This window comes from Protopterus annectens, chromosome 4.part1 (genome assembly GCF_019279795.1).
Source record: "Protopterus annectens isolate FY-2018-M chromosome 4.part1, PAN1.0, whole genome shotgun sequence".
Lineage (NCBI taxonomy): Eukaryota > Metazoa > Chordata > Ceratodontiformes > Protopteridae > Protopterus > Protopterus annectens.
The window spans coordinates 151,697,947-151,723,960 of NC_056734.1; the positions used below are offsets into that span (position 1 = coordinate 151,697,947).

Genomic DNA, 26,014 nt, shown 5'->3' on the forward strand with positions numbered 1-26,014 from the left:
GTGTGCTTTATTACCATAAGCAGACAGAAAGTACAGTTGTGTAATGTGAACATTACGTAACAGTGGATGTTCAAATAATCACTGCTGCAGTAGCCTTAGCTATGTGGGTTATATTCTGCCAAGAATATAATGGGTGACCAGCTTCCAAAGCTTCAGGGCACCTTCCATGCTTCCAAACTGTCAAACAGCTCAAGATGAGGTGACCGAAAGACAAGTTTGAGTTCGAAGCCCTTCATAGCTTTCCTGCCAGCAGAAATAGGGAGGCTGAGCCATGAAAGAACAATGCTAGGAATAACATAAAAATAAATGTCCACACCCAAGCATAAAAGACACACCAAAAACAAGGGGGTGGAGGGAAGGAGCAACTACTTTAGCAATGATCATTCCAACAGTAAGGAGAAGGGTCCGGGAACCCCTGGAGAAAGGTCCTAACAAAGCTTGATCTAGAAATAGAGAAGGAATCAAGGTTATAGTGCTTTGTCAAAGAATGTGTAGAGGACCAAGTAGCAACTTCTAAAATACTTCTAGAATCCATTCCTTTGCAAAAAGCCATAGATGAAGTCAAATTCCTGTTAGAGTGGGCCTTGACTCTGCCTGGAATACATTTGCCATGGTAAGTATAACAAAATGTAATAGCCTTAGACAAACATTTGAAATAGTCTGTTTTGACACAGGTTGAACCTGCCTGGAATACATTTGCCATGGTCAGTATAACAAAATGTAATAGCCTTAGACAACCATTTGGAAATAGTTTGTTTTGACACAGGTTGAACCTGCCTGGAATACATTTGCCATGGTCAGTATAACAAAATGTAATACGCTTAGACAACCGTTCTTCTTACCTGCATAGTGAATGAACAATTGATCAAAAGATCTGAAAGATTTAGTTCTGTCAGGATAACACCTGAGTTGTCTGTGGACATCCAAGGTATGGAGTATCCTTTCTCCCTCATTTTGGGTTCGGGAAAGAAAGCAGGGAGATGGATAGTTGGGCTTAAAATAAACTTGGATACCACTTTAGTCATAAAATGAAAGCTTCATTTTCAAAGAAACCCTGTCCCTGTGGAAAATAAGTTGGTTTGACTCACCGTAAGAGATTGCTACTCAGATACTCCTCTTGCACAGGTCAAGACACTCAGTAAAACTGTTTTTCATGCTAAGAACCTCAAGTCAGCCAGATTAGCTGGTTTAAATGGAGTACATGACAACTTCTCTAACACAAAATTAAGATCCCAAGGAGGGGCCACCAGTTTCCTTGGAGGCCTCTTATGCAAAACCCCTTTCAAGAACATTTTGACATGAGACTGCCTTGAAAGTGGAGGATCCATGGGCAGGCATGTTGAAATGGCCAATAAGTGAACCATGACAGAGGTATAAGAAAGGTGAAATGATAGTAACTCTCACAAATAGTGTAAAACCAGAGAATAACTAGCCCTGACTGGATACTGATTATGTTGATGTCACCAACTAGAAAATCTTTTCCATTTGCTAATAAATGATTTTCAAGTAGCACACTTTTTTGCCTCCATTAGTACCTGATGCACATCCTCTGAAAGCGGGTGTCTAAAATAAATTAAGACCTTTATCATCTAGGACGTGAACTGAAAATGATTGATGTTGGGATGTATCAAATATCCCAGTTCTTGTGTGAGTAGATCCATTCTGTGGAGGAAGCTTGTGGTAATTACCCCTGGCCATTTCCAAAAGAAGGGAGAACAGGTCCAGAAGCGAATCACCACAGTTATCTAAGGGTATTCCTTCTGAGTCTTCAGAAGTATCCTGGATATTAGAAAAAAGGCATACAGGAGGATTTCTGTCCAAAGAAAAAAAGATGCATCTGTCTTCCAGGCCTTCTTGCATGGAGTCCTGGAACCAAATATTGCCAGTCAATTGTTTAAAGAGGAGACAAAAAGATCTACTTAAGGAGCTCCTCACGAATGGATCAAATGTTGGAAGAACCCCAATCTAGTTTCCATTTGTGAAGGTCTGCCCTGGTCCATTTCAGATTGTCTGCCACACAGTTTTGCTCTGACGGAATGTAGGATGCATGTAGAATAATATTATACGGTGAAGCTATATCCCAAGCTAACATGGCGAGTCTGCAAAGGGGATGCAACCTTGTTCTCCATTGCTTGTTGTTGTACCACATCACTGTGGTATTGTCTGTAACCACATTAAGAGGTCCCGGGGCCAAAGATGGTTTAGCGAGTTCTGTCCTTTGGTCAGGCAAAGCATCTCCTTGATATTTATGTGCTTGTGTCTGTCCTTGGATGCCACACTCCCTGCATTTTTATGCCATCTAAAACTCCTCTCCAAGCAAAGTCTGAAGTGTCTGTGGTGACCACCAGCTTTGGAGCAGGGGAGAGAGAGAACTGAAGACCTTGGATTTAAGGATATCTGTTGTCTCCACCAAAGCATTTCTGTTCTGACAAAGCACAGTACTGGGATTTGAAAAGATAATGGGTGTTGATGCTAGTACCAAAGAGATTTCAGATGCACTGTGTCTTTCTTATGTGGAGTCTTTCCAGGAGTATCGTAAGAATCATAGACACTGTGAGACTCACAATCCTGAGCTGTTTCCACACAGTGACTGAAGTCTGAGTGGAAAATCGTATAAATCTATGTAAATAAAGTTCTGTTTTTTTCCTGTGGAAGAAAAACTTTTGAAATGATGTGTCTAGTTGGTGGTTTGTTGTCTGGTGCACCATGGCTACTCAGGTTCTCTCTATTTCACCATTGTTGTTTCCAGAGAGTAGTAGTAATGACTTACAATGAACAATGGGCAGTCTTACATTTCTCATCCAGCAGTTGACCCAGAGACTGGATGACATGTCGCAGTAACAGGAACTAAGCAGGACTTATGGAGGTACTGCTAATCTTAACCAAAACTCACAGCTTATTAACAGCAGTATAAATCTGACAACTGCAGTGCAGCAATCGATTATTGTGCTGAATGAGAACAACCCAGTGAGGTATCGCCCCTGGGTAGGTGATGTGCCGGCGTTGAATGAATAGTTAGCTAGCAACTATAATATTAATTATGAGTTTCAGCACAATGAGGTTGGTGATCTCTGTGATAAATTAAGTGAATTAGACTAAAAGCTTCTAAAGTTAAAGGAACTCCAGCTTGAAAATGCTTATTTCCTTGAGTCAATCTTGGTTAAGTGGTTCCCGAAGGGACTTTTTGGAAAGTAATTCAGCACTTCATAAGGAACTCATAGCTTTATTTGACAGGCAAGGATGCAAGTACATGGAGGTTGTTGTGTGTGACAATGTAAAACTGATTGCAGTATTAACAACTGACGTAAACATCCTGAATGATGACATAATGCGGGATATGAGATGTGGGTGCAATAAAACTCAGCATGGATGAATATGAGATAATGCGGGATATGAGATGTGGGTGCAATAAAACTGAGCATGGATGAATTTTCGGTAGTATTGAACATCAACTGCATCAATTAAGGTCAACTAAGCTGACAAACTGGAGTGGGACAGTGGTGACTACATGGATGAGGTAGCATACCTTAACCTGTCTGTGTCTCAGGTTTAGGGTAGGAAGATTTTTAATCAATGAAATTTGCTGCAGTCCCCTTGCCCCATGTGGGCCAAGGTTATCATAATTATGATGATGGCAGTGAACATAATACTAATCAAAGTCAACTAGGGTCTAATTTCGGACCAGAGGATTTTCCCCAGCTCAGACATTCAGACCAGATCTGAGATTAGAACCAGTGAGCCCAATGGAGAATGACCAATCCATACATGCCCACCAGGAAGAACCAATGACATTCATATTTTCTGAACTGGCCCCATCAACACAATCAGCTGGGCAGGCAATCTCATGCCATGAGAAGGTAGTATTTGACAATCCAATAACCATGAGGACTGTAAATGTTGAGCATTCTAATGTGTGTCTTAATGTTACTACTAATACTGAAAGTGATTTTAGAGTGTATAACTTTACTGATAGGAACACTGATACATCATGCACTAACCTGTTTGCAATAAAAGTTACTTATGTCCCGACCAGAAAAGCAAAAAGAATGGCTGTACTAATAAATTTTATGTTGTACATGCATAAATTGAACTTGCAACTTATGTTTAACAAGTTATCCAATGTTAATAATACCCTGCGTATTTCCAGTACATTTAATCCACCCCTACGTCCATTGTTGGCCACCTTTGAGAAGGTGTATGAATTGTACATTAGAACTTGTCTGAGGAAAAGGAGTAAGAACAACACTTGTAATATGAAGAAAAACGACTTTGAAAAAATCAAAATTATTAGAATTCAAGATTTAAGGGTAATAAAACCAGACGGGGGGGTGCATTAGTAGTTGTGCACACTGCTGACTACATTAAATGTATTTTTGATATTTTGGAGGGGAATGCTTATGAAATTTTTAACAGGAATCAATTGAATATTGTTGTAATAGTATTAGAGAGCAATTGAGGGATATGTTTATTGATGGCAGTGTGAGCACAGAAGAATTTAATTATTTGAATATGACTTCCCCTATGATGCCCACAATGTTCGGTGTCCCACAAATTCATAAGAATAGATTTCTGTCTGAAACAGTTACTTATGTAAAGATTCTTGGCAATTTTTGGATAGGCTGAATAACTTGGACTTCCATTCTAATGACCTTCCTGTAACTATAGATGTAAAGGATCTATATACAGTTATTCCTCACGTTAGGAAAGGAATGGTTTACTGATTTTCACCCCCTTATAAACCAGGACATCCCCAGCACCTGCACCCCTTTCCTCATCATCAGGGAGCAGGTCCTGAATGCCCTTTCAAAGGCAAAAAATACAGTCTCCATGGGACCTGATAACGTCCCTGGCGGTATCATACATGAACTCAGGCTTGAGCTTTCAGCTCCATTAGACACCCTATTCAACCAAAGCCTGAGCACCGGCTTCACCCAAGCTGAATGGAGGACAGCCACTGTCATCCCGCTACACAAAGGTGAGGCGTCCACTGACCCAGGCAGTTATAGGCCCATCAGCCTAACTAGCCTGATCTGCAGGCTGTGGAATGCATTACCATGGACCTTATAAACAAGAACATTGGCAACCTCCAAATGCTTGACCCCACATAGTTTGGTTTTGTCAAAGGGAGATCATGCCTGTTAAACTTGGTCGACTTCTTTGAAACAGTCACCAAAGTCATGGACGAGGGGAAGACGGTGCACACCACGTACCTTGACCTAGCCAAAGCCTTTGTCACTATTTCCCACTCGGGCATAATAGATAAACTCTCCCAGCTAGGCATCAACCCATATGTTACCAGATGGGTAGCTAACTGGCTCACTAATAGAACTCAATCAAAGCAGGGGAAGCCACCTCTAGTAGTAGATCCATAACGAGTGGTGTACCCCAAGGATTGGGCTTGGGGCCTCTACTGTTTGGGATATATTTTTCTGAGGTGCAAGCCAAAACCAGAAGCCTGTGGCTGACCAAGTTTGTAGATGATTGCAAGCTGGGCACTGTCTTAAATTCCCCTAGTGATGTGAAGATCCTCCAAGAGAGCCATACCCTAACTAATGACTGGTGCTAGAAGCATGGCCTCAAAGTAAATGCCAAGAAATGTATCATTATCCCCTTTGGGGAAAATGTCCTCCCCTCCAATTATGACATTAATAACAATGTACTAAGCATGCAATCAGTCGTGAGGGACTTGGGCACCCAGGTTGATAGCAACCTGACTTTTTGCCTCTGTTGTATGGAAGGCTTTCTACATGGCTCACCTCATAAATAAGAGTATTTCATCCAGGAACAAGGAGGTCATAACATCCCTTTACTCCTCCCTTATCAGACCCATTATCGAGTACAATACCCCCTTCAGCATGTACCTTGCCAAGCACATGCAGCAGTCGGAAAGATCACAGAAGTTCCTGACCAGGAAAATCCAGGGTTTCAAGCACCTATCCTATAGAGATGGGCTAAAATCCCTGTCTTTCTGCTCAGTCTCATATAAACTGCTCAGAGGTGACCTGTGTCTGGCATACAAGGCCATTTCACACCCAGCCTTGATGGAGTTGCTGCGTAACCGTAAGACAAACTCCACTCATGCAACCCACACGTAAGGCCTTAACCTGGTCTGTGACATTAATAGAACTTGTTGGCAGGATAGATCTGTGTCCCAAAGACTCCCCATCTGTGGAATAGACTCCCTCTCCCTGTCAAGCAGAGTACCTCTCTAGCCCGAACCTGGATGACTGGATGGGAAACAGAAAATATATCCCTGGGATCCCATCTGTGTCCCTGCTGGACAGGGGAAACAGGTGCTGACTTTGAGGGAACATGGGAGAAATTCTTGGCTGGGCTTAGCCTAGTATCATTCTATGAACCTATATGATTAACTTTTGAGAAGAGGGAGTGAACAACAAAAGATTACTGTATATAAGGAAATGCTTGAAATGATATTAAACAACAACTTTACTTATTTTGAGGGTAAGATTTATCTGCAGAAGGAAGGAGAAGTGATGGGATCCCCTCTTGGATCCCTTTTTGCTAACGTTATTATGCTACAATGGGAGTATTTGTTTATGCACAACAGCAAATATAACACCTCTTGTAGGCTTTTACTGCAATATTTGGATGATATATTTATCCTGTGGCAGGATAGCAAAGAACAACTGAGCAGCTTTTTAGGGTATATTAATGACAGTACCAAATATCTGGTATTTACCCATACTGTTAGTGACAAACATATGGCCTGTCTTGATGAGCTGCTTGAGAAAGATATTAAAAATGGGAGTTACGTATTCCGAAGCTATAGAAAACCTACTTACTCTAATACTTTACTGCATTTTTTGAATTTGCTTCCTTTTTCACAGAAGAGGCCAGTGATTAAGGGGCAGTTGGTTAGGGCTGCACACATGACTACCCTGGACCACCACTTTTAGGATGAATGTCAAACACTTATTAGCATGTTTTGTTAAAGAGGTTACCTGAAACAATTCATTGAGGATATTGTAGTAGAGGTCACTATAAAAAGAGAATGTGGGCATATTTTGCCATTGTTAAACACTATGGATAAGCTGAATAGTACAGGGGAAAGTAGGACTCCAGTAGATATTACAGAAAACACCTGCTGGATGTAAAATAAAGCATTCTTCACTACCTTTAATCTGGAAAGTGGGGTTATTAAAATAATTAAAAAAATGGAGTCTGTTACGGGAATACAGTGACACTTACAGGAAATTAGAGGATACCCCCATTATTGTTTATAAAAAGGTTATAATTTTAAAAATATGTTTGAGTTAAAATCTTCTAATGTCAAAAGGGAAACAATTATGGGAAAATGTGGTAATAGTGTGATGATTAACAATAGGGTGTTCCATGTAAAAGGAAATTTTAATTGTTATAACGTTGGAGTGGTATATGTTGCATTATGCCAGGTGTCAAAGGTTTTATGTTGGAAAAACGGAGCATAGGTTACATGATTGTATATATGAATATATATACAATATTAAAAAAGAAAAAACACTAATGCACTTTATAAGCGTGAGGGAGAATTCAGGGCATTTTTTCAGATTTGCAATTTTAGAAAAGATTGAGAGGACCTTGGACAGTTATTTTAAAACCACACTAATTATATTGCCAGATGTTATTCAATGGATGTAACTAGCCAAGGATTAATGATTATACAGCAATCGTTCTGTTCTGGAAGCTAAAGGTGCTTAGAAATAATAGGCTAGTTGATAGTGTTGCAATGTTTGTACAACAAAAAGATTTTTTCTGTTAAAAGCCAAGCTTTGGGTTTTAGTGGAGGCTATTTATCTAATATCACCCACCCCATCCAACCACTACCTTTCTTTCCACTCCACTAACTACCTTGATTATAGCAAGTTCAGATACTCATAAGCCTAGTACTTATTATACAGCAGGAACTTCTTATTGTAACATTTGTTAATGTCTGTTATGTACTTCACAGATAAAGATTCAAGTTGTCTACTGATGTACTATGTTCTTCATCTGTAAATATGTTGTAAGTAATTGCTATGTAAATTGTTAATCTCTATGTAATCCAATGTAACTACTGTCTGTTTATTTTAACTGTGGAGTTTTTCTCCCCGGGTCTCCGCTGAAAATGGACCTACGTCCAGTCAGACACTCCCGGTCAACAAATATAAATAAATAAAATAAATAAATAATTTATCAAAACATGTCTTAAAATACATTTATAATATTGCTTTTGTTTGTGTATTGTAGGGTTATGTTTTGATTTTTTTTATATCTTTATGTTTTACCAGTATTTTTATACTGGGTCTTTAAATTAAACTGCTGATCATGTGATTCGGTGACTATTTAAGTGGCACTTCTGAAAACGGTTGCATCTGCTGAAGTTTTGCCGTTATGTAAAATGAAAGTGCTCATATTCCAAAGTTCTGTAAGATATTTTTAAGTTTTGAAATAAACTGTTTTGTCAACTTGGACATTTTATATCATTGCAGTTTGGCATATGTTGTGTCTTTTACTGGTCTGTGATTTGTATTCTTTGGATGACATCCCAGAAACAGAATCCTATGTGAGGGAGTCAAGAAAGACTTTTGAATGTTTTCTTGAAATCCCAGTTTGTACAAGAGCTTTCTCAACCAAGACAGAGATTCCTGACATTTTGAAAATGACTCTGCAAAGATGAGCAAGTCATCATCATATGGAAAAATGTGGATACCCTGTAACATGCAGTGAGCTATAATTGAAGTTAGGCACTTTGTGAAGACACACACTCTATTAAATGCCTGATATCTGGATGAATAAGGATGGGATGATAAGCTTCTTTTAAGTCTAATGTTACCAGGAGACTTGAAAGAGGAAGAAGAGGAAACAGGTTTTGAAGTAAAATCATTTTAGTTTGGGCACCATCACAAAAAGGCTTAGGAAAGAAAGATCCAGAACTGGTCTCCAAACATTTCTTTCTTTGGCATTAGGAACATCCTTAAATAAAAACCTCTTCTCCACCTGGGAAGGAGGAGCTGGTTCTATCACTGCTTGGGACAGCATGTGATGAAGAACAGGTGGAAACAAAAGAGTTTGGTCTGCAGAATGAGGAATTTCCTCCCACTGCCATTTGTAATACTGATGAATTGTTTTCAGAACCCATTTGTCTGAAACAAATCTGTTGCAAAAGAGAAAAATGGAGACTCAGACTTTCAGGAAGAGAACATGGCCAGGGTGGGAGGACATCACAAGATCTCTTGAATGTTCATTTAGACTTGTTAGACTATCCTTGATTTTTGAGGTTTTAGACCTCTTTTTTGAACTACTTACCACTTCTTAAAACATCTGTTTACCTGAATTCTGTTAAGACTGTTTTTTTTTTCTGTTTTTGCCAAAATTGGATGAGGAGAATGAAAATTCCTTGGACAGTTTGATAAAAGAGAGCTGAAAAATCTTAGAGATTCCCTGGATCAGCTTGCCCCTTTCGTCACAGTTTTTGATCAGAGGGGCCAAACACTAAATATCTATCCAAAGGAGAATTTAAAATCTCATTTTTAAATCATCTGTGCAGTTCTAAGAAAGCAGCCAAGCAAACCTCCTCAAAACAGTACCAGTGGCTATAGCCCTGGAAGAAACATCAACAGAGTCACACACACATTGCAAACAATAAGTAGTGACCTGTGTAATAGAAGAAACTAAGATATATAAAGTAGTTTTTTCTTCACAAGAAGAAAATGTAGAGAGAACATTCCTCATACTTTCACAATATGTCAAAAGAAACTTTAACATGTAAGCCTGACAGTTTAAAATTCTGAAAGTCAAAGTTGCAGAATTATGCACTTTTATTCCATGCCTATCAATATTTTTTCCATCCTTATTAGAAAGAGTAAGATTGGAATTAACTAACTGCTTAACAGCAATGGAGTCAACTAAGGCTATAGCTGCTGGGTCAGTTTTGGGAATAGTATATCAAAATCTAAAAGACTGAGGAACTTTATACACCCTATCCACCTGTTTAGGGACAGCTAGCTGACTGTCAGGAGAATTGCAGGCAGTAAGACACACATCCTCTAAAGCAGACAGAATAGGCGGAATGGGTGTAGGTTATGGAAAAATCCTTTTGTAACAACTCATATTTTCTGAGGGACTGAAAAACCTTAGTGTTCTCCCACTGTAAACACTGGGACATTCTAGCAATAGTCTCAGAGAAAGAGACCCCCCCCCAAGGAAGAATCAGAAACTAAGTTCTCCTCTGAGTCTGAATAAAAAATCTGTGGACAAAACTCTAAATCTGTCCCTGCATCTTCCTGTTCAGATTCAGAATCATGAATTTCTTCAGGAGAAGAGGCATCACTCTTTCTTTTACCAGAAACTGCTCTACAAGAAGGATCAATATCCTGAATTAAACCCGTGAGGAGGAGTAGATACATGTTTGGTTTTCTATTTCTTTTTGACAGCGAAAATGGGACGAACCGTATTACTAATGGCAGCTGTTGCTTTCCCAGGGATGGGCGCAGCATTCTGACACAACAAGGAAATGTCTCCTGTTCCTTCTTTCTAGGACTGACAAGAATGGCTCTTCATTGCCCATTTAGGGGGACTCCAACAGCCACAGAGGGCATGACTAACCCTCAGTCTGTAGAGGGTTTAGATGTTACACCAGGGTGATGCTGGTTAAAGATGAGTGGTCTGAGGTAAACAAATGGCCACAACAGTCACCCACCTGTGGCTGAGGCAAATCACCAGACTGCTGTGGTGACAAAGACTGTTTGCTTAATATTTCCTTTTTGTGGCTGGAAGAAGGACCGACCATGGGACCAACAATCTCTGTTCCATGGTCAAGCTGTAAATGATACCTGTTTCCCATGGAAGAGAAGTGGCAAATGCCAGTAAAACTACCAGTCCATAAAAGTTACTTTTTTGACAGAAAAAGTACAGTAAAAAGTAATTTGAAATGCTATGGCCACCCTGCAATGGAAAATCAAACACAATTTCACTGCAGAAACTATGTTATCAGTTAGTTTGCACTACTTTTAAACTGACAGAAAAAAACAAGTGTTGTGTTTAAAAGTACATTACAGTCTTGAAACAGTCCATTGAAACACAACACTCCTAGCTTTAAAATAACTTTCCTGAAGAGAAGTAATAAAATATCAGTAAATATAAGAAAATGAAAGTTTTTTTCCCTAATCTACCCAGCAAAGCACAGCACAAGCAGATCATCGATCCTTGAAAGCCTTAGGGATGCATACTTTTTGGCAGCAGTAAAACTCCGATGTCTTTGCACCCAAAGTTGTTTTACTCAGCTCATCTCAAAGTGTTTGGTAGTTTGGGCACCTGGAAGGTGCCCTGAAGCTTTGGACACTGTCCAGATGTTTTATCCTTGGTGGGCTATAACCCATATAGTTAAGACCATCACAGAAGTGATCAATACGAAGATCATTCTCTGTCACCTTGTCAAACGTATCATTACCTAATGACAAGTCTGATATTCACTGGATATTATGAATATGCATTCCACATTCTTAATGTTTACTAGCATTGCCTGCAAACTTTTTTATCAGTCCTTCTTAGAAATAGATGCTTAGAGATTACATCATTTATTTTTGAAATTGGTAGGTACTGTTTGAGTTTTTGTCATGCTTGTAGCCATTAAGATGATTTTCATTCCTTTGAACTAATGCTTTTATGAACTGCACTGTTTACCCTGCTCCTTTCAGATATCAATATTTCCCTTCTAACAGTCTGTTTTACTGGTTTAACCCTTGGAGCATGCCTTACAAATATTGAGTAATGAAGCATCAGTTGCCTGTTGTTGCAAAAATATATGTTGCTTCCAAAATGCTGTCTGCTGTTGGTAATCTTTGCTGCAGATATTCTGATTGCAGCAGCCTGACAGCTTTTATGGTGTCACTGGTGATATGATGTTGATGATGATGATGATGACGATCCTAACTGTAGGCTTAGCTCTGTCTCTCCCAGACTAATCATTACAGCCATGTTTCCTCCTCATACAATAGTGTAATCTATGTCCTAACAGACAGGAGATAATGTAATCCACTACATTTTGCTGATATTGAATTTCATTTGTCAGATCAACAGCTTCAAAGTTCTTTAATGTGTTGACATTACTTGACTGTGCACCCTTGCTGTACAGCTTTGCACACATTTCACACTTCAAGAAGCCTTATAAGTGCAGTTATAAAATTCAGTACATAAGTGGGCAGTACAGCCGCAGTTTTCTTAGCACAGTGTCATCAAAGTCGGTGACTCATATTCAAGCAGATCTGTCAGATTTTAAAACTAGGTTGTATTTCTTACCATCAAGCATTTTTGAGATATGCTGTTATGTTTCATTTTCAAGCCACAGCAATTTAGTTTGGCCAATAGCATGTAATAATTTCTTGAGTGTGACCAATAACATTTTATACCTTCTTGAGATTGACTAGTAGCAGGTAATACTTTCTTGAGTATGCCCAATAGTGTTTAATACTTTTAAGTTTCTTGAGGGTGGTTGCCATTAGTTAGTATATGGTATCTTCTGTTACCAACCAGTGTACTACATTGATCCAGGACCTTTGTGCATCTTCAGCAGACCTTAACTGCTTAGCAAGGATGCACTGAGAAAGAACTGTTGCTTTTTATAGTAAGGACATGTATTGGTTGTTCAGAGTTCAGTCTGCTGCCGGGCATTTTTATAAACATTGTATAACACCACTTTTTATCTAAAAACAATGAATTAGATTCTTTGTTAAAAGGCACTTAAGTTCAGAATCTGGCTTTGTAAGAGATTTGACATTGTGCCTTGCTATTATATTCATCAAAAATCACCTAAAGAAATGACAAAATATGCTTAACAGTGCCTCACTAGTTGAGAGCTGATGCCTTTGTCTGCTCAAACAGAAAACTTATTAAGGGGGCTATAACCTAATTTTATGACATTTTCAGTGTACATGTTTTCAAAAGTTTCATACTAAAATGGCTAGCATTTTACAGAATGCACATTTACAACTTTGTGTACTAAGGCATTATGAGTATGATATACTACTTTATTAAATGAAAACATTTTGATGTAACTTTTCATTTTTTGAATGATCTTTTCTTTTCCTTTTTCTCACGTTCAGTTTATTTTTTTATTCTTCTAGCACTCTGTGACATGCATCCTATGAGAGCCCTTTTCCTTATTCCTAGGAATCCTGCCCCCAAGTTGAAATCTAAGAAGTGGTGAGTGTGTTTTTCTCTATTGCTACGCATAGTAATTGTACTGATATTTTATGTAAGACTGACTTATAGAAAAAGCAAAGACAGATAAACATGTCTAAAAGCTCTGTAACTCAGCAGGACATAGTTGTTTGGTTACTTGGTGGTTTTGCAGTTGCCTGCCCCTACTGTAAATTTGATCTGGGACACTCCTCCCAGTCTAGTGTCATTAGTTCATTCTACTTAATACAGAGGGAACATTTGAGAAGGCCAACACACTTAGTTTCTTAACCTTGAATTATCTTCTGCTCCTCATTTCTCCCTTTCCACTTTACTAAAAAAAAAAATTCTAAGCTTGTTTCCTGCTTTTCCTGTAACTAGTCTAGTCCAGATACAGATTTGCAGTATCCAGAAATGTTTGTAAGCTTCTGAGCCCTCCAAGCCTTTCTGTGTTGGAGGGAAGCTTTCTAGCTTATCAATGGGAGTGGTAAGCACTATGTAGCCTATCTATCACAAGCAGAGTGGTTTCTGACCCAGAAGTTGTAGTTTATTGGCCGTGTGTGCAGTTTTTCCATCTCTTTCAACTTTCTGATTTAAAAGCCCATGTTTGCACTTGTTTCCCACCTTTCCTGTAACTGGTCTAGTCCAGATACTGATTTGCTGTATCCAGTATCGTTTGTAAGCTTCTGCGCAGTGCCAAAGTCTGCTCTTCAATTTTCCCTTAGATCTGCTAGTTCTCTCCTCTCCTGCACTTTTACTAGCTTATCAGTCTAGCACCTTACCATACTTCTTGTAGCAATTATTGTAGCACACAAAAGTGCTACCAGCACTAAAGGTTCTACAATGAAACAGCTCCAGTACTTATTATTGATGCCCCCCCTCCAGGCTTGTCTAAAGGTCAGTTCCCTCTGCTTTCTCGTAATAAGCCGGTGAACTTGGACATCCTGAGGCAGTGCAGCAACTGCCTCATGTACATTGACAACCCTCTCCTCTTACCACCCAACACTCAGACTTGAGAGAGATGCACTTATATATCCAAATTGCAAGGCACTTACTCTCCAGCCAAGACCGGAATAGCTGGTCAGGAGGAGAAGGTCAACACTTGCACCACACCACATGGAACACATAGCCCTCCAGAACACGCACCAGCACTGCCTTCACATAAAAACACAAACTGGGAGCCATTATTGAATCCCCAAATGATGTAGATATTCTACAAAAGGGTCTTACAGAAACAGATGCTTGGTGCCAGAGCCACGGGCTCAAGTTCAATGCCAAGAAATGTATAGTTATCCCCTTTGGGAAAAAACATGTGCCCATGAATTACCACATATGTGGCAGTACACTAAACACCAAAAGTGTGATAAGAGACTTAGGCACACAGGTGGACAGTGGTCTTACCTTCAATAACCACATCACCACAACAGTCAGGAAATCCTTCTATGTGGCACACCTCATCACAAAGGGCTTCTCATCCAGAAAAAAGGAGGTCATTGTCCCACTGTACTCATCCCTCATTAGACCCATTATAGAATACAATGCCCCATTTGGTATGTACCTCTCAAGACATCTGCAACAACTGGAAAGGCCACAGAAATACCTCACTAAAAGAATCATAGGCCTAAAGCAGATGCCCTGTGCTGACCATCTAAAAACACTCCACCTATACGTGTCGCATATTGTCTACTCCGAGCCGATCTGTGTTTAACATACAAGGCCATATCAAACCCAGAGCTGTTGGACATGCTACACTTAAAATCCCAATCAGAGACACATGCTCCAGGGATCTAAACCTTGTTATCACAATAAACAAAACATGCTGGAGGGAAAGGTTCCTGATACAGAGACTCCCCAGACTCTGGAATAGACTGCCCATACATGTCAAGCAGAGCACCTCTTTGGCCCTCTTCAAAGGGAACCTTGATGATTGGATGGGAGATAGGAAATTCACCCCGGGGATCACGTCAGTCGCCCTGTTAGGCAGGGGTCCAGGGAAGTATATACTGTGGGAAGAAATAGCCAGGAAATTGTTATGGCTAGGCTTGTGTAGGCCTTAGGGCTGATAGCCTAGTACCAACCCATGAACCACACACCCACCTTTGCAGAGGCTCTCAATAAAAATCTACCCAAGCAGCAGAGACCTCCAAGGCAGAAATGCACTCGACCACCACAACACAACACTAATCATGAGACACATAACTCTCCTAAACAGTGTGCCACTTAACCAAAGCCCCTAAGGCAAAACAGCATGCCCAACACATTAGTCATAGGTGACTCAATAGTGAGGCACATTGATGTCTCACTCACTAGGTTGAATAAGGAGAAAGTAACACTCAGCTGCCTGTCAGGTGCCAGGATCCACCACATAACGCATGCACTCAGGTCCCTCAACAACAGGCACAAATATGACTCTGTCATTGTACATGTGGTTGTGAATGACCTGAGATGTACCTGCCTGGACTACATGAAAAGAAACATGGAGGAGCTCTCAGTTTATGTAGCCCAGGCAGGTATGACCCTAGCTCTGAGCAGCATCCTACCATCACCCAGAATGATACCACAGTATAAGCAGAAAATGATTGATTTCAACAATTGGCTAAGTTTCTGGTGTCATTCTAAGGGGATCCAGTATCTGTCTGCCTGGGATGACATGATGATTAACAGACCTCTATGCTTTGCCAGAGATGACTTGCTTCTGTCACCCCTGGGCTTCCGGATGCTGGCCAAGGCTCTTGCCACCCCTATAGTGCCTTTTTTAGATGGTGTTCCAAAGACCAAATTACCACCATAACAGCTACAAACAAATGCAATCTGAGGGTCATGCTGCTCAGTGCTAGAAGTCTAAATCTCAAAATGCACTCTCTCGAAGCACTCCTTAAAATGGAAAACATCAACATTTGTTTTGTAACAGATACCTGGTTCAAGGCAGAAGAAAGCACCCCTGCACTACCAGGCTATAACTCATTCCACACCTTTTGCCCCCAGAACTTGGACTGAAGCTCCAAAGCAGTGGTGTTTCCATATTCATAAAGGATGTGCACACCTTCAGACTGGTAGCCCAGCATAATGCATCTGAGATACTTCAGGTGCAGCTAACACTGGGTAAGAGAGCAATTCAGGTCTTGGCCTGCTATAGGTCCCCAACCATGTCCCAAGACTCACACTTCACGTTCCTAAGCACCCTGGAGAATATTAAGGTCCAACCTAACACTCTCATACTGGGCGACTTCAACTATCCCTCCATTAACTGGGAAAACTACTCATGAACCAATACACTTTCCCAAGGTTTCCTGGAATTCATTAATTCCAATGCGCTGGACCAGCTCGTTCTTACCCCCACTAGAGGTAGTAACATACTTGACCTGGTCATTATTAACATGGGCAACCGTTGCTCTACACCAATAGTCAACTCCTCCCTGGTTAGATCCGACCACAAACTAATCACCTTGGAAATCCACATCCCTCCCACCCCCACACCCCCTGCAAAAGTAACCACTATGAAAAACTTCTGCAAAGCTAACTTTGGGCTCCTAAAAACAGAGGTGTCTAACTTCACAGCACCCATGCAAATGGAGAATAGCTGCATGACCTCTGAATCATATACCAATTCACTGTACGGACACGTACACAAATGCATGGATGTCCTTCAAGAATGCAACTGCAGTCATAACATATGGGTTGTCCTGCCTCAGGCAGCCCTCGGTCGGCCGGATTCCAAAGTCTGGGTCCGACGTCGGCTGATGTCGCATTTCTCTCCGACGTCAGAGCGGCTGGAGTATATAAGCATCAGCCGATGCCATCTTCTTCAGTCTTTCTTGCCACGCGGTGCCCGAAGCAGAAGCAGTTCGCAAGTGCCGGTCGGTCAGCTCCTGTATTCTTCGAAACCGAAGACATCAAAAAAGCTAAGTACCCCATTGGGGACCTTTTCTTGCCTCAGCCGATGTCAGAATTAACTGAAAAAGTAAATAATTGTTTGTCTTGTGGTAAACAAATACCTCATAAGGATTTCCATTCTTACTGCCTCCCTTGCCTTGGCCCAGACCATGACGTCTCGACCTGTGCCGCCTGTACTCACTTCAATAAGCGCACTCTCAGGCGCCGGGCGGAGTTCGCTGAAGACTTTTTTGGTGAAAAGTTTGCCTACATTATGCCATCGGAACAACCGGCTACACATATTTCTAAAAAACGGAAAGACCGGGACCGACCTCCTCGGCCCGCGACTTCCTCCGACTCCACGCCAAAACTTACCGCGGGTGCCCCGGTTCCCTCTGAGGTGGTTATTCCACCGCTTGGAACCGAAGACACTGCACTACCGATACCTCCGACACCGGAGGCCACACCGGCGCCAATTATTGATTTTCCTCCGGATACTGTAACCGAGGAAATGCCCAAGACCATTGCTGTGGATAAGGTTACCCCTGCACGTGGGGCTGCCAGGCCTCCCATGTCTATGTCTATTAAGGCCTACACATGTGCCAAGGCAGCATGCCAGGCCAAGCCTGCAAGCCAGGCCAAGCATCACTCTGCTAAAACCTTGCCTCAGCCTAACCCTGAAGCCCAAATCATGTCCTTGGCCGCAGATCTAATTTCTATGATCAGAGGCTCCCAGGCCCATCCTGAGAGAGGATCCCAGCCTCCTCCTGATAAGAGGCCCAGGGTTGAACCACCTGACCCCCTTTCTTCAGATGAAGATTCTGAGGACTCTGTGCTTTCTAAATCCCAGGAACCCCCTTTTCAGACTTTCGAGGATTCGGATGCATTCCTTCGGCCTCTCCTCCTGAGGATATTTCTTTTGGGGAAGTTCTGCATTCCATGAGGGAGCATTTCCAGTGGCAAGGTCAGGAATTTTCTGATTCCAGGAAGCGCCTTCGAACTTTCCTTAAAAAGCCACAACACAGACCCTTAGCTATTCCTCCTGTGCTTGATGTGTTGGATGACCTTTACTCTGACTCCAGTGCTACCCCTGATTCTCTGCCCCCAGCTCCTGTCAAGCCTGACAGATACTATAGGGTCCCTGAAACCCATTCTCATTTCTTTAGGGCACATGCTGTAGACTTAGAAACTATTTCCCAGGGGCCTAAGGGGGTTTCTGCTACCACTTCCAAAAATCCTTTGCCTTCCGACAGAGAGGCAAGGTCCTTAGAGAGATGGGGGAAGAAGGTTTACACCTCTACTACCTTAACTATGAGAGCTCTCAATTGTCTGTTTCATATGTTTCAATATCAGGATTCCCTGTTGGATGATTTACAGAAAAAAATTAGCCTCTCCTGACCCTTTAGATAGGAAGTCTTTGCAGGAGGCTGTCCATAACTCTCAGCAGGTTAGTAATCATTTCCTGCAGTGTGGATATGATGCATTGGAAGCTTCATGTAGGGCAGCTATGACAGAAGCGGTCATTCGTAGACATGCATGGTTAAAAGAGCAACCCTTACCGGATCATGTTAAGGCAAAGCTACTGGATGCTCCCTTGGAAAAGAACAAACTTTTTGGTGATAATGCTAAAGATGTGTTAAAGACCATTGAAGAAAAAGCCAAGTCAGTTCAGACAGTCACAGATTTTCTCCAGGTTCAGCCCCCCAGGTTCAGCAGGAACTGGCCTTCTAAAAAATGGTCATTCCCAGATACTGAAAAATTTCAAATGGGCAAGAACAGGCGTGCCCGTGGCAGAGGGCAATATAGAGGATCCTACAGGGGACGCCAATGGCAACCAACAAACCAAAGAGGTGACACAGGGGTTTCCCCTGTCACTCAGGGACAATCTCAATGACTTGAGTCTAACTTCTCCGACCAAGGAGCAAAAACAAGCCCCTTTGGGAGGAAAGTTATCTCTGTTCTCAGAAAATTGTCACAAACTGATAAAAGACAAATGGATATTGGACATTATAGATCATGGTTACAGGTTCTATTTTCATACCTTACCAAGAAAACAAGGCATGCCAAATCTTCCACAAAATCAAAAGGCAGAGGCTATCAAGCAAATTTCTCTACTGGCTCAGATCAAAGCAATAGAAAAAGTGCCTCAACAAGAACAAGGTCAGGGGTTTTACTCAAGACTGTTCCTTGTTCCAAGAAAACAAAATCAATGGAGACCGATACTGGACTTGTCCGCTTTAAACACTTTTCTCATAGTGCCAAAGTTCAAAATGCTGACCTTACAGCAGCTCCTTCCCATGCTGGGCAAGGGGTCTTGGCTGATTACTCTGGACCTCAAGGAGGCATACCTGCATGTCCCTATCAGACACAGCTGCAGAAGATACCTCAGATTTCTTGCAGGGCCAGAGCATTATCAATTCTCAGCATTGCATTTTGGCTTATCTACTGCACCCAGAGTATTCACGAAATGCCTGGCATCAGTAATTTCTCATTGCAGACTCCAGGGGATTCAAATCTACCCCTACTTGGACGATTGCCTCATACAACGAACTAACCTTGACAAAAAACTTGAATTATGTCATACACTTGCTACAGGCTTTGGGATACACAGTCAACTTTCAAAAGTCAAGACTTCTACCATCCCAGCAAATAATTTTTTTAGGAGCCAAACTAGACACAGCCTCTCAAATGGCCTACTTGACAGAAGACAAGCAAGAGCAGTTAACTCATTACTTCAAAAGTTTAGCAAACCTCTCCCAGATGACTGCAAGGAGATTCCTACAGGCCCTGGGGTTCATGGCATCTTGCATTCTCCTGGTCCCACTAGCAAGACTACACATGAGAAAACTTCAATGGTATCTAAAGAGCTTATGGTCTCAGCACAACAACAATCTAGAAGCAATTATCCCACTCATTCCATGTCTTCAAAAGGAATTTCTATGGTGGGCCTCAGCAAGTCAGTCAAATACAGGCATGCCATTCAAACAACCTCAGACAACACAGACCATTACCACAGACTCCTCAGACCATGGATGGGGGGTGCACATGGACGGCAGATGTATTCAAGGGCAATGGAACCCAAAGGAAGAACATCTGCATATCAACCAAAAAGAAATGCTGGCAGTAATGCATGCCATCGAGGCCTTTGGACATCAACTTCATCAAGGCCACCTTCTAATAAGGACAGACAACACCACTGTGATGTGGTACATAAACAAGCAGGGAGGTACTCACTCTTACCCCCTTTGCAGGCTAACAATGAATCTTTGGGAAAAATCACTGAGTCTGAACATACAGCTACAGTCCCAATTTGTTCCAGGCAGAGACAATGTTCTGGCGGACAGTCTAAGCAGGAATTTCATAGACCCACACGAATGGAGGTTACATCCAGACATCTTTGCCCAACTAATCTCGGCATGGGGCAGGCCAGACGTAGACCTATTTGCCTCCCAACACAATCATCAGCTACAAAAGTTCTGCTCAAGGACAAATCATCCACAAGCATGGAAGATAGATGCTCTCTCATTCAACTGGAGCTCCCTAGTCATCTATGCATTTCCACCTCTGCCACTGATGACCACAGTGTTACTAAAGATCAAAGCAGAGCAGCCAAAGGGAATCCTAATAGCTCCAAACTGGCCGAGACAACACTGGTATCCACTACTATGGAGCATATGTCACAATAAACCGTGGGCCCTTCCCAAATGGCCTCAACTGTTGACTCAACACAACTTCAGGACAGCTCATCCCAACCTCCAGACTCTACAGCTAACAGCTTGGAAGATCACATAAATAACCTCAATTTATCTCTCTCCAAGGAAGTTCAGCGGATACTAACAGAAGCCCGCAGACCATCCACCAGAAGGGCTTACTCAGCCAAATGGAAGCGCTTCAGCATTTGGAATACCAACAAGGGTCAAGATGCATCAGTACTGAGCATTCCACTCATTCTGGAGTACTTGGCAGAATTGCTAAATAAGGGACTTTCATACTCTTCCATAAAAATACATGCTTCAGCTATCTCAGCTAGATACAACACTGACTCACCTGTGTTCTCACATTTTTTGCTAAGGCAATTTCTTAGAGGGATCAAGAATATAAAACCTCCAAGAAAGGCACCAGTACCAGCTCGGGATCTCAATTTTGTGTTAGAAAAATTGACTCTACCTCCCTTCGAGCCAGCAGCTTCAGCAGATTTACAATTTCTGTCCTGGAAGACAGCTTTCCTGCTAGCCATTACCTCAGCTAGAAGGGTTTCAGAATTACAGGCACTAATGGCAATACCACCCTTCATAATCTTCCACCGAGACAGGGTCTCCTTACGAACCAATCATTCCTTTCTGCCAAAAGTGGTATCTAGGGTCTCTCTAAATCAGGCAATTCACCTGCCTACTTTCTTCCCCAATCCTGAAAACAAAAGGGGAAAGACTGTTGCATACCTTGGACATACATAGACAACTTTGCTACTATCTAGACAGAACCAAGATCAGTAGGAAGTCCGACCAGCTATTTGTAGCTTACGCTCCTGGGGTACAGGGAAAAGCAATTTCCAAACAGACAATTTCAAAATGGATTGGACATTGCATCTAATATTGTTATTCCTTCCATGGAAAAAGTGTGCCAGCCAATATCAGACCACACTCTACCAGAGCTACAGCCACCTCCACAGCATTCTTAAGAGGGGTGCCTACAAAAGACATTCTAGAAGCTGCTACATGGAGCTCCGTGCATACATTTTCCAAACACTACAACCTTCCTCTATATTCCAGATCCATAGCAGGCTTTGCTTCGGCAGTCCTGCAGGGATTGATAGCTACACCATCCTTTCCTTAGAGCATACCACCTCCCCCAGCTAAGCTATGGTATTCAACCCATATGTTATGACTGCAGTTGCATTCTTGAAGGACATAGTACAGTTTTGTACCTACCATAAATGTAGATGTCCGATAGATATGCAACTGCAGTCGGGTTTTCCCTCCCTCCTTCCCCTCTATGCCTTGGGTCCACTCCTCTCCCTGTTATTCTTAGCTGGGGATATCTGTTATGGTGTATCTGTTTATTGCTTACTTATTCGTCTGGAAACCTATTTTTGTTTTACAAATTTGATTTTAGCCTTCCTTGGAGGGCACCTGGCATCTGGGGCAAGAAACACTGAAGAAGATGGCGTTGGCTGATGCTTATATACTCCAGCCGCTCTGACGTCGGAGAGAAATGCGACATCAGCCGACGTCGGACCCAGACTTTGGAATCCGGCCGACCGAGGGCTGCCTGAGGCAGGACAACCCATATGTTATTACTGCAGTTGCATATCTATCGGACATCTACATTTATGGTAGGTACAAAACTGTACTATCTCGCCATACCCAATAGAACCAAGATGCTCTCCTCCAAAAAAGGAAGCCAATCGAGTGGTCCTCTGCCATAAACAAACTCTACAACAGAAGGAGGAAACTCATGCAGAATAAGGTGAAGTCTCAAGACTGGAAAAACTACCTTATCAGCCTCAACAAAAAGTTGAGATCCCTCATCAAATCCTATAAGCTAGCTATGAAAACAGAATTGTAGCAGATAGTAAAGACTACCACAAGGCCTTCTAGAGTTATGTAAAAAGTCTCCACGGCAATACCCAGATTTGCTCTGAGCTACTGCACAAAGAAACCTCCTATACCGAGCCAACAGATATTGCCAATATACTGGCCGACAGATTAAGTGCCAACTTTACCCCTTTCTCCCCCCCAAAAGGGCCAGTCGCAATACCAGTAGATTACCAGGCACCCAGTATTACTGCTGCACAAGTTAAAACAGCACTGTCCAAAGGCAAGAATACAGCTTCTATGAGACCTGACAATATCCCTGGCTGTGTTCTACATGAAGTACAGACTGAACTGGCACCTCACCTGTGTGCCCTGTTCAATCACAGCCTCACCTCAGGCTTTGTCCCTACCGAATGACGCACTGCTACAGTCATCCCTCTCCACAAGGGAGGAGTGACTACAGACCCTGGGAACTATAACCCCATTAGCCTGATGATTCTGTTATGCAAAGCTATGGAATGCATCATCATGGACATAATAAACAAGGATATAGGGAATCTCCAAACTCTGGATCCCACACCGTTTTGTTTTGTGAAGGGTAGATCATGCCTGCTTAACTTGGTCAACTTCTTTGAGTCAGTCACCAGAGCTGTGGATGAAGGCAAGGTGGTTCATACAGCCTACCTTGACCTGGCCAAGGCCTTTGATACCATTTCCCACTCAGAAATCATAGAAAAACTCACTAAGCTAGGCATCAACCCCTATATCACTAGGTGGATTGCAAACTGGCTCACAGGTAGAACCCACAGTGAAAGTAGCTGACTTCAAGTCAGACAGCTGACCAGTCACGAGTGGAGTCCCACAGGGTTCGTCCTGGGTCATTTCCTGTTTGGTATATACTTCTCTGAAGTTCAGGCTAACACAAAGGGACACTGACTGACAAAGTTCACAGTTGACTAAACATTTGTCCTATATGGACAGACTCAAAAAACTCCAACTATTTCTGTCTTATATCGCCTGCTTAGAGGCGATCTCTACTTGACTTACAAAGCCATGTCTGATCCAGCTCTGTTAGAAATACTCCATGTAAAGAAATCCCAATCCCTCTGCATCACACGCTCCAGAGACTGCAACCTCATTACCACAATCAACAGAACATGCTGGAGCGACAGGTTTATATCTCACAGACTGCCCATGCTATGGAATAGACATCCCATACATGTCAAGCAGAGCACCTCACTGGCCGTCTTCAAGAGAAATCTTGATGAGTGGATGGGAAATAGAAAATTCACCCCAGGGAATCACTCCCATGGCTTTACTCGACAGAGGCACTGGGAACTAAGGTTCGGTGGCACGATGCCAGGGTAATCCTATGGGCTAGGCTTGTAAAGGCTCCAGGGCTATTAGCCTAGTACACACCTATGAACCTATGAACTAAACATAAGACATTGAAACTTAGTTTTTTTTTAACTGTCATTTATTTGTATATTTTTCCCTCTTCCTGACTGACTTAAATATGGAAGGTATTGAGAAATAAAAAAATTCCCAGTACACCTACCATGCCATTCTGAAAGGACTACCACCAGCCTTAAGCCATAATGCAGGTGGGCAGTAGTCCAAGGACTCCCTTTCTAATTCAGAGGCAGGTCCACTTGGTAGGTAGAAGCACCATGGTGGGTCATCTGTACTGTCATGCTACATGGTAATGAGGCATTCCAGGGAAGCAGGTAATGCTAATGAGGCATTTCAGGAAGCAGCTAATGCTAATGAGGCATTCAAGGGAAGTAGCTAATGCTAATGAGGCATTCCATGGAAGCAGTTAATGCTAATGAGGCATTCCAGGGAAGAAGGTAATGCTAATGAGGCATTCCATGGAAGCAGTTAATGCTAATGAGGCATTCCAGGGAAGAAGGTAATGCTAATGAGGCATTCAAGGGAAGCAGCTAATGCTAATGAGGCATTCCATGGAAGCAGTTAATGCTAATGCTAATGAGGTATTCCAGGGAAGAAGGTAATGCTAATGAGGCATTCCAGGGAAGCAGCTAATGCTAATGAGACATTCTATGGAAGCAGTTAATGCTAATGAGGCATTCCAGGGAAGCAGTTAATGCTAATGAGGCATTCCAAGGAAGAAGGTAATGCTAATGAGGCATTCCAGGGAAGCAGCTAATGCTAATGCCTGCAGGGAGGATTTATACAGCCAAGCAAGAGAATTGCTCAGCTCTGTAAATCAGATTGGCTGTCCATGTTGATTAACAAAAAAAATCATTGTTGATGTGGAGTAAATAACCATCAAATTTTGTTGATAAAAGTAAAGAATCACAGTAAAGAATCACTAATAAGTCTATTGCTGATAGTGATCTTTTCTTTTATCGAGAAATTTGGTGATTATTCACTTCATATCAAAGTAGATTTTTTTCAGCATTTTTTTTCATTTTTTTTTTTGTCTGATGCTAGTTAAAATGGCTAAATTACTATGTTCACTTACTACAAGTGGGAGAAGCTGTTTTGCAGATGAACATTGAGTAATTTCATGGAGAAGTAGTGGTGTGTTGTGTGTGTGTTTTTGCATGATGGTTCAAAACAAATGCCTCAAAAAACTCCAGCTTTACTCTGTTGCATATCGCCTACTCCGAGGTGATCCCTGCCTAACATATAAAGCAATGTCAAACCCAGAGCTGTTGGACATGCTACACCTAAAGAAATCCCAATCCCTCCAAGCTACACGGTCTAGGGACCTAAACCTTGTCACCACAATAAACAGGACACACTGGAGGGATAGATTCCTGTCCCAGAGACTTCCCATACTCTGGAGCAGGCTACTCATCTATGTCAAGCAAAGTTCTTCATTAGCACTCTTCAAGAAAAATCTTGATGAGTGGATGGGAAATACACCCCGGGGATCACTTCTGTGTCTCTGCTGGACAGTGGCACAGGAAAATAACTTTCTTGGGTGGTGTAAGCCAAGGAACCTTGTTGGCTAGGCTTACGTAGGCCCTTGGGCCGATAGCCTAGTACCTACCTATGAACCTATGGGGTTAGTAAGTTAGTAGTAGTGTAGATGAGAGTGCGTGTATGAGTGAATAGATGAGTGTGTTTGTAAGTACAGTCAAATGGGGGAAGTAATAACCAGTGAAAAGTACTGTTTATCACTGGTGATAATTATACCTGATTGAGAGGCATGCAGATTAGACAATAATGATGTCTTCCTGATTCTGGGTAGTTTTGTATCTGAATTGCATTTTACATAACTGTGTAAACTGCAACTTTTGCCACTGCACTTTAGAGAAGTGTAAGCATGCCTTCTGAATCCCAGCCGTAGCCATCTCAGTTTTTTTCTGTTTTTCACAACAGAACCTGTTTAGTGTCTCAGTGCTGCTTTTACAACTGCTTTTCCATTAAGGATCCTTGTTACTTTCCTAGGTATATTTGAAATCTGGCAACTATTTTTT

The 26,014-nt window shown here is 41.9% G+C and overlaps 1 protein-coding gene across 8 annotated transcripts in view; it reads left to right on the forward strand.

The window, feature by feature from the left end:
• The window catches only part of TNIK (TRAF2 and NCK interacting kinase), a 1,728,926-nt gene that overhangs the window by 1,196,613 nt on the left and 506,299 nt on the right, over positions 1 to 26,014 (forward strand). For all 8 annotated transcript variants that reach the window (XM_044070048.1, XM_044070049.1, XM_044070051.1 and 5 more), the window contains exon 9: positions 13,101 to 13,179. In XM_044070048.1, the coding sequence (XP_043925983.1) occupies positions 13,101 to 13,179 (79 nt within the window). The remainder of the gene's footprint in view (positions 1 to 13,100; positions 13,180 to 26,014) is intronic.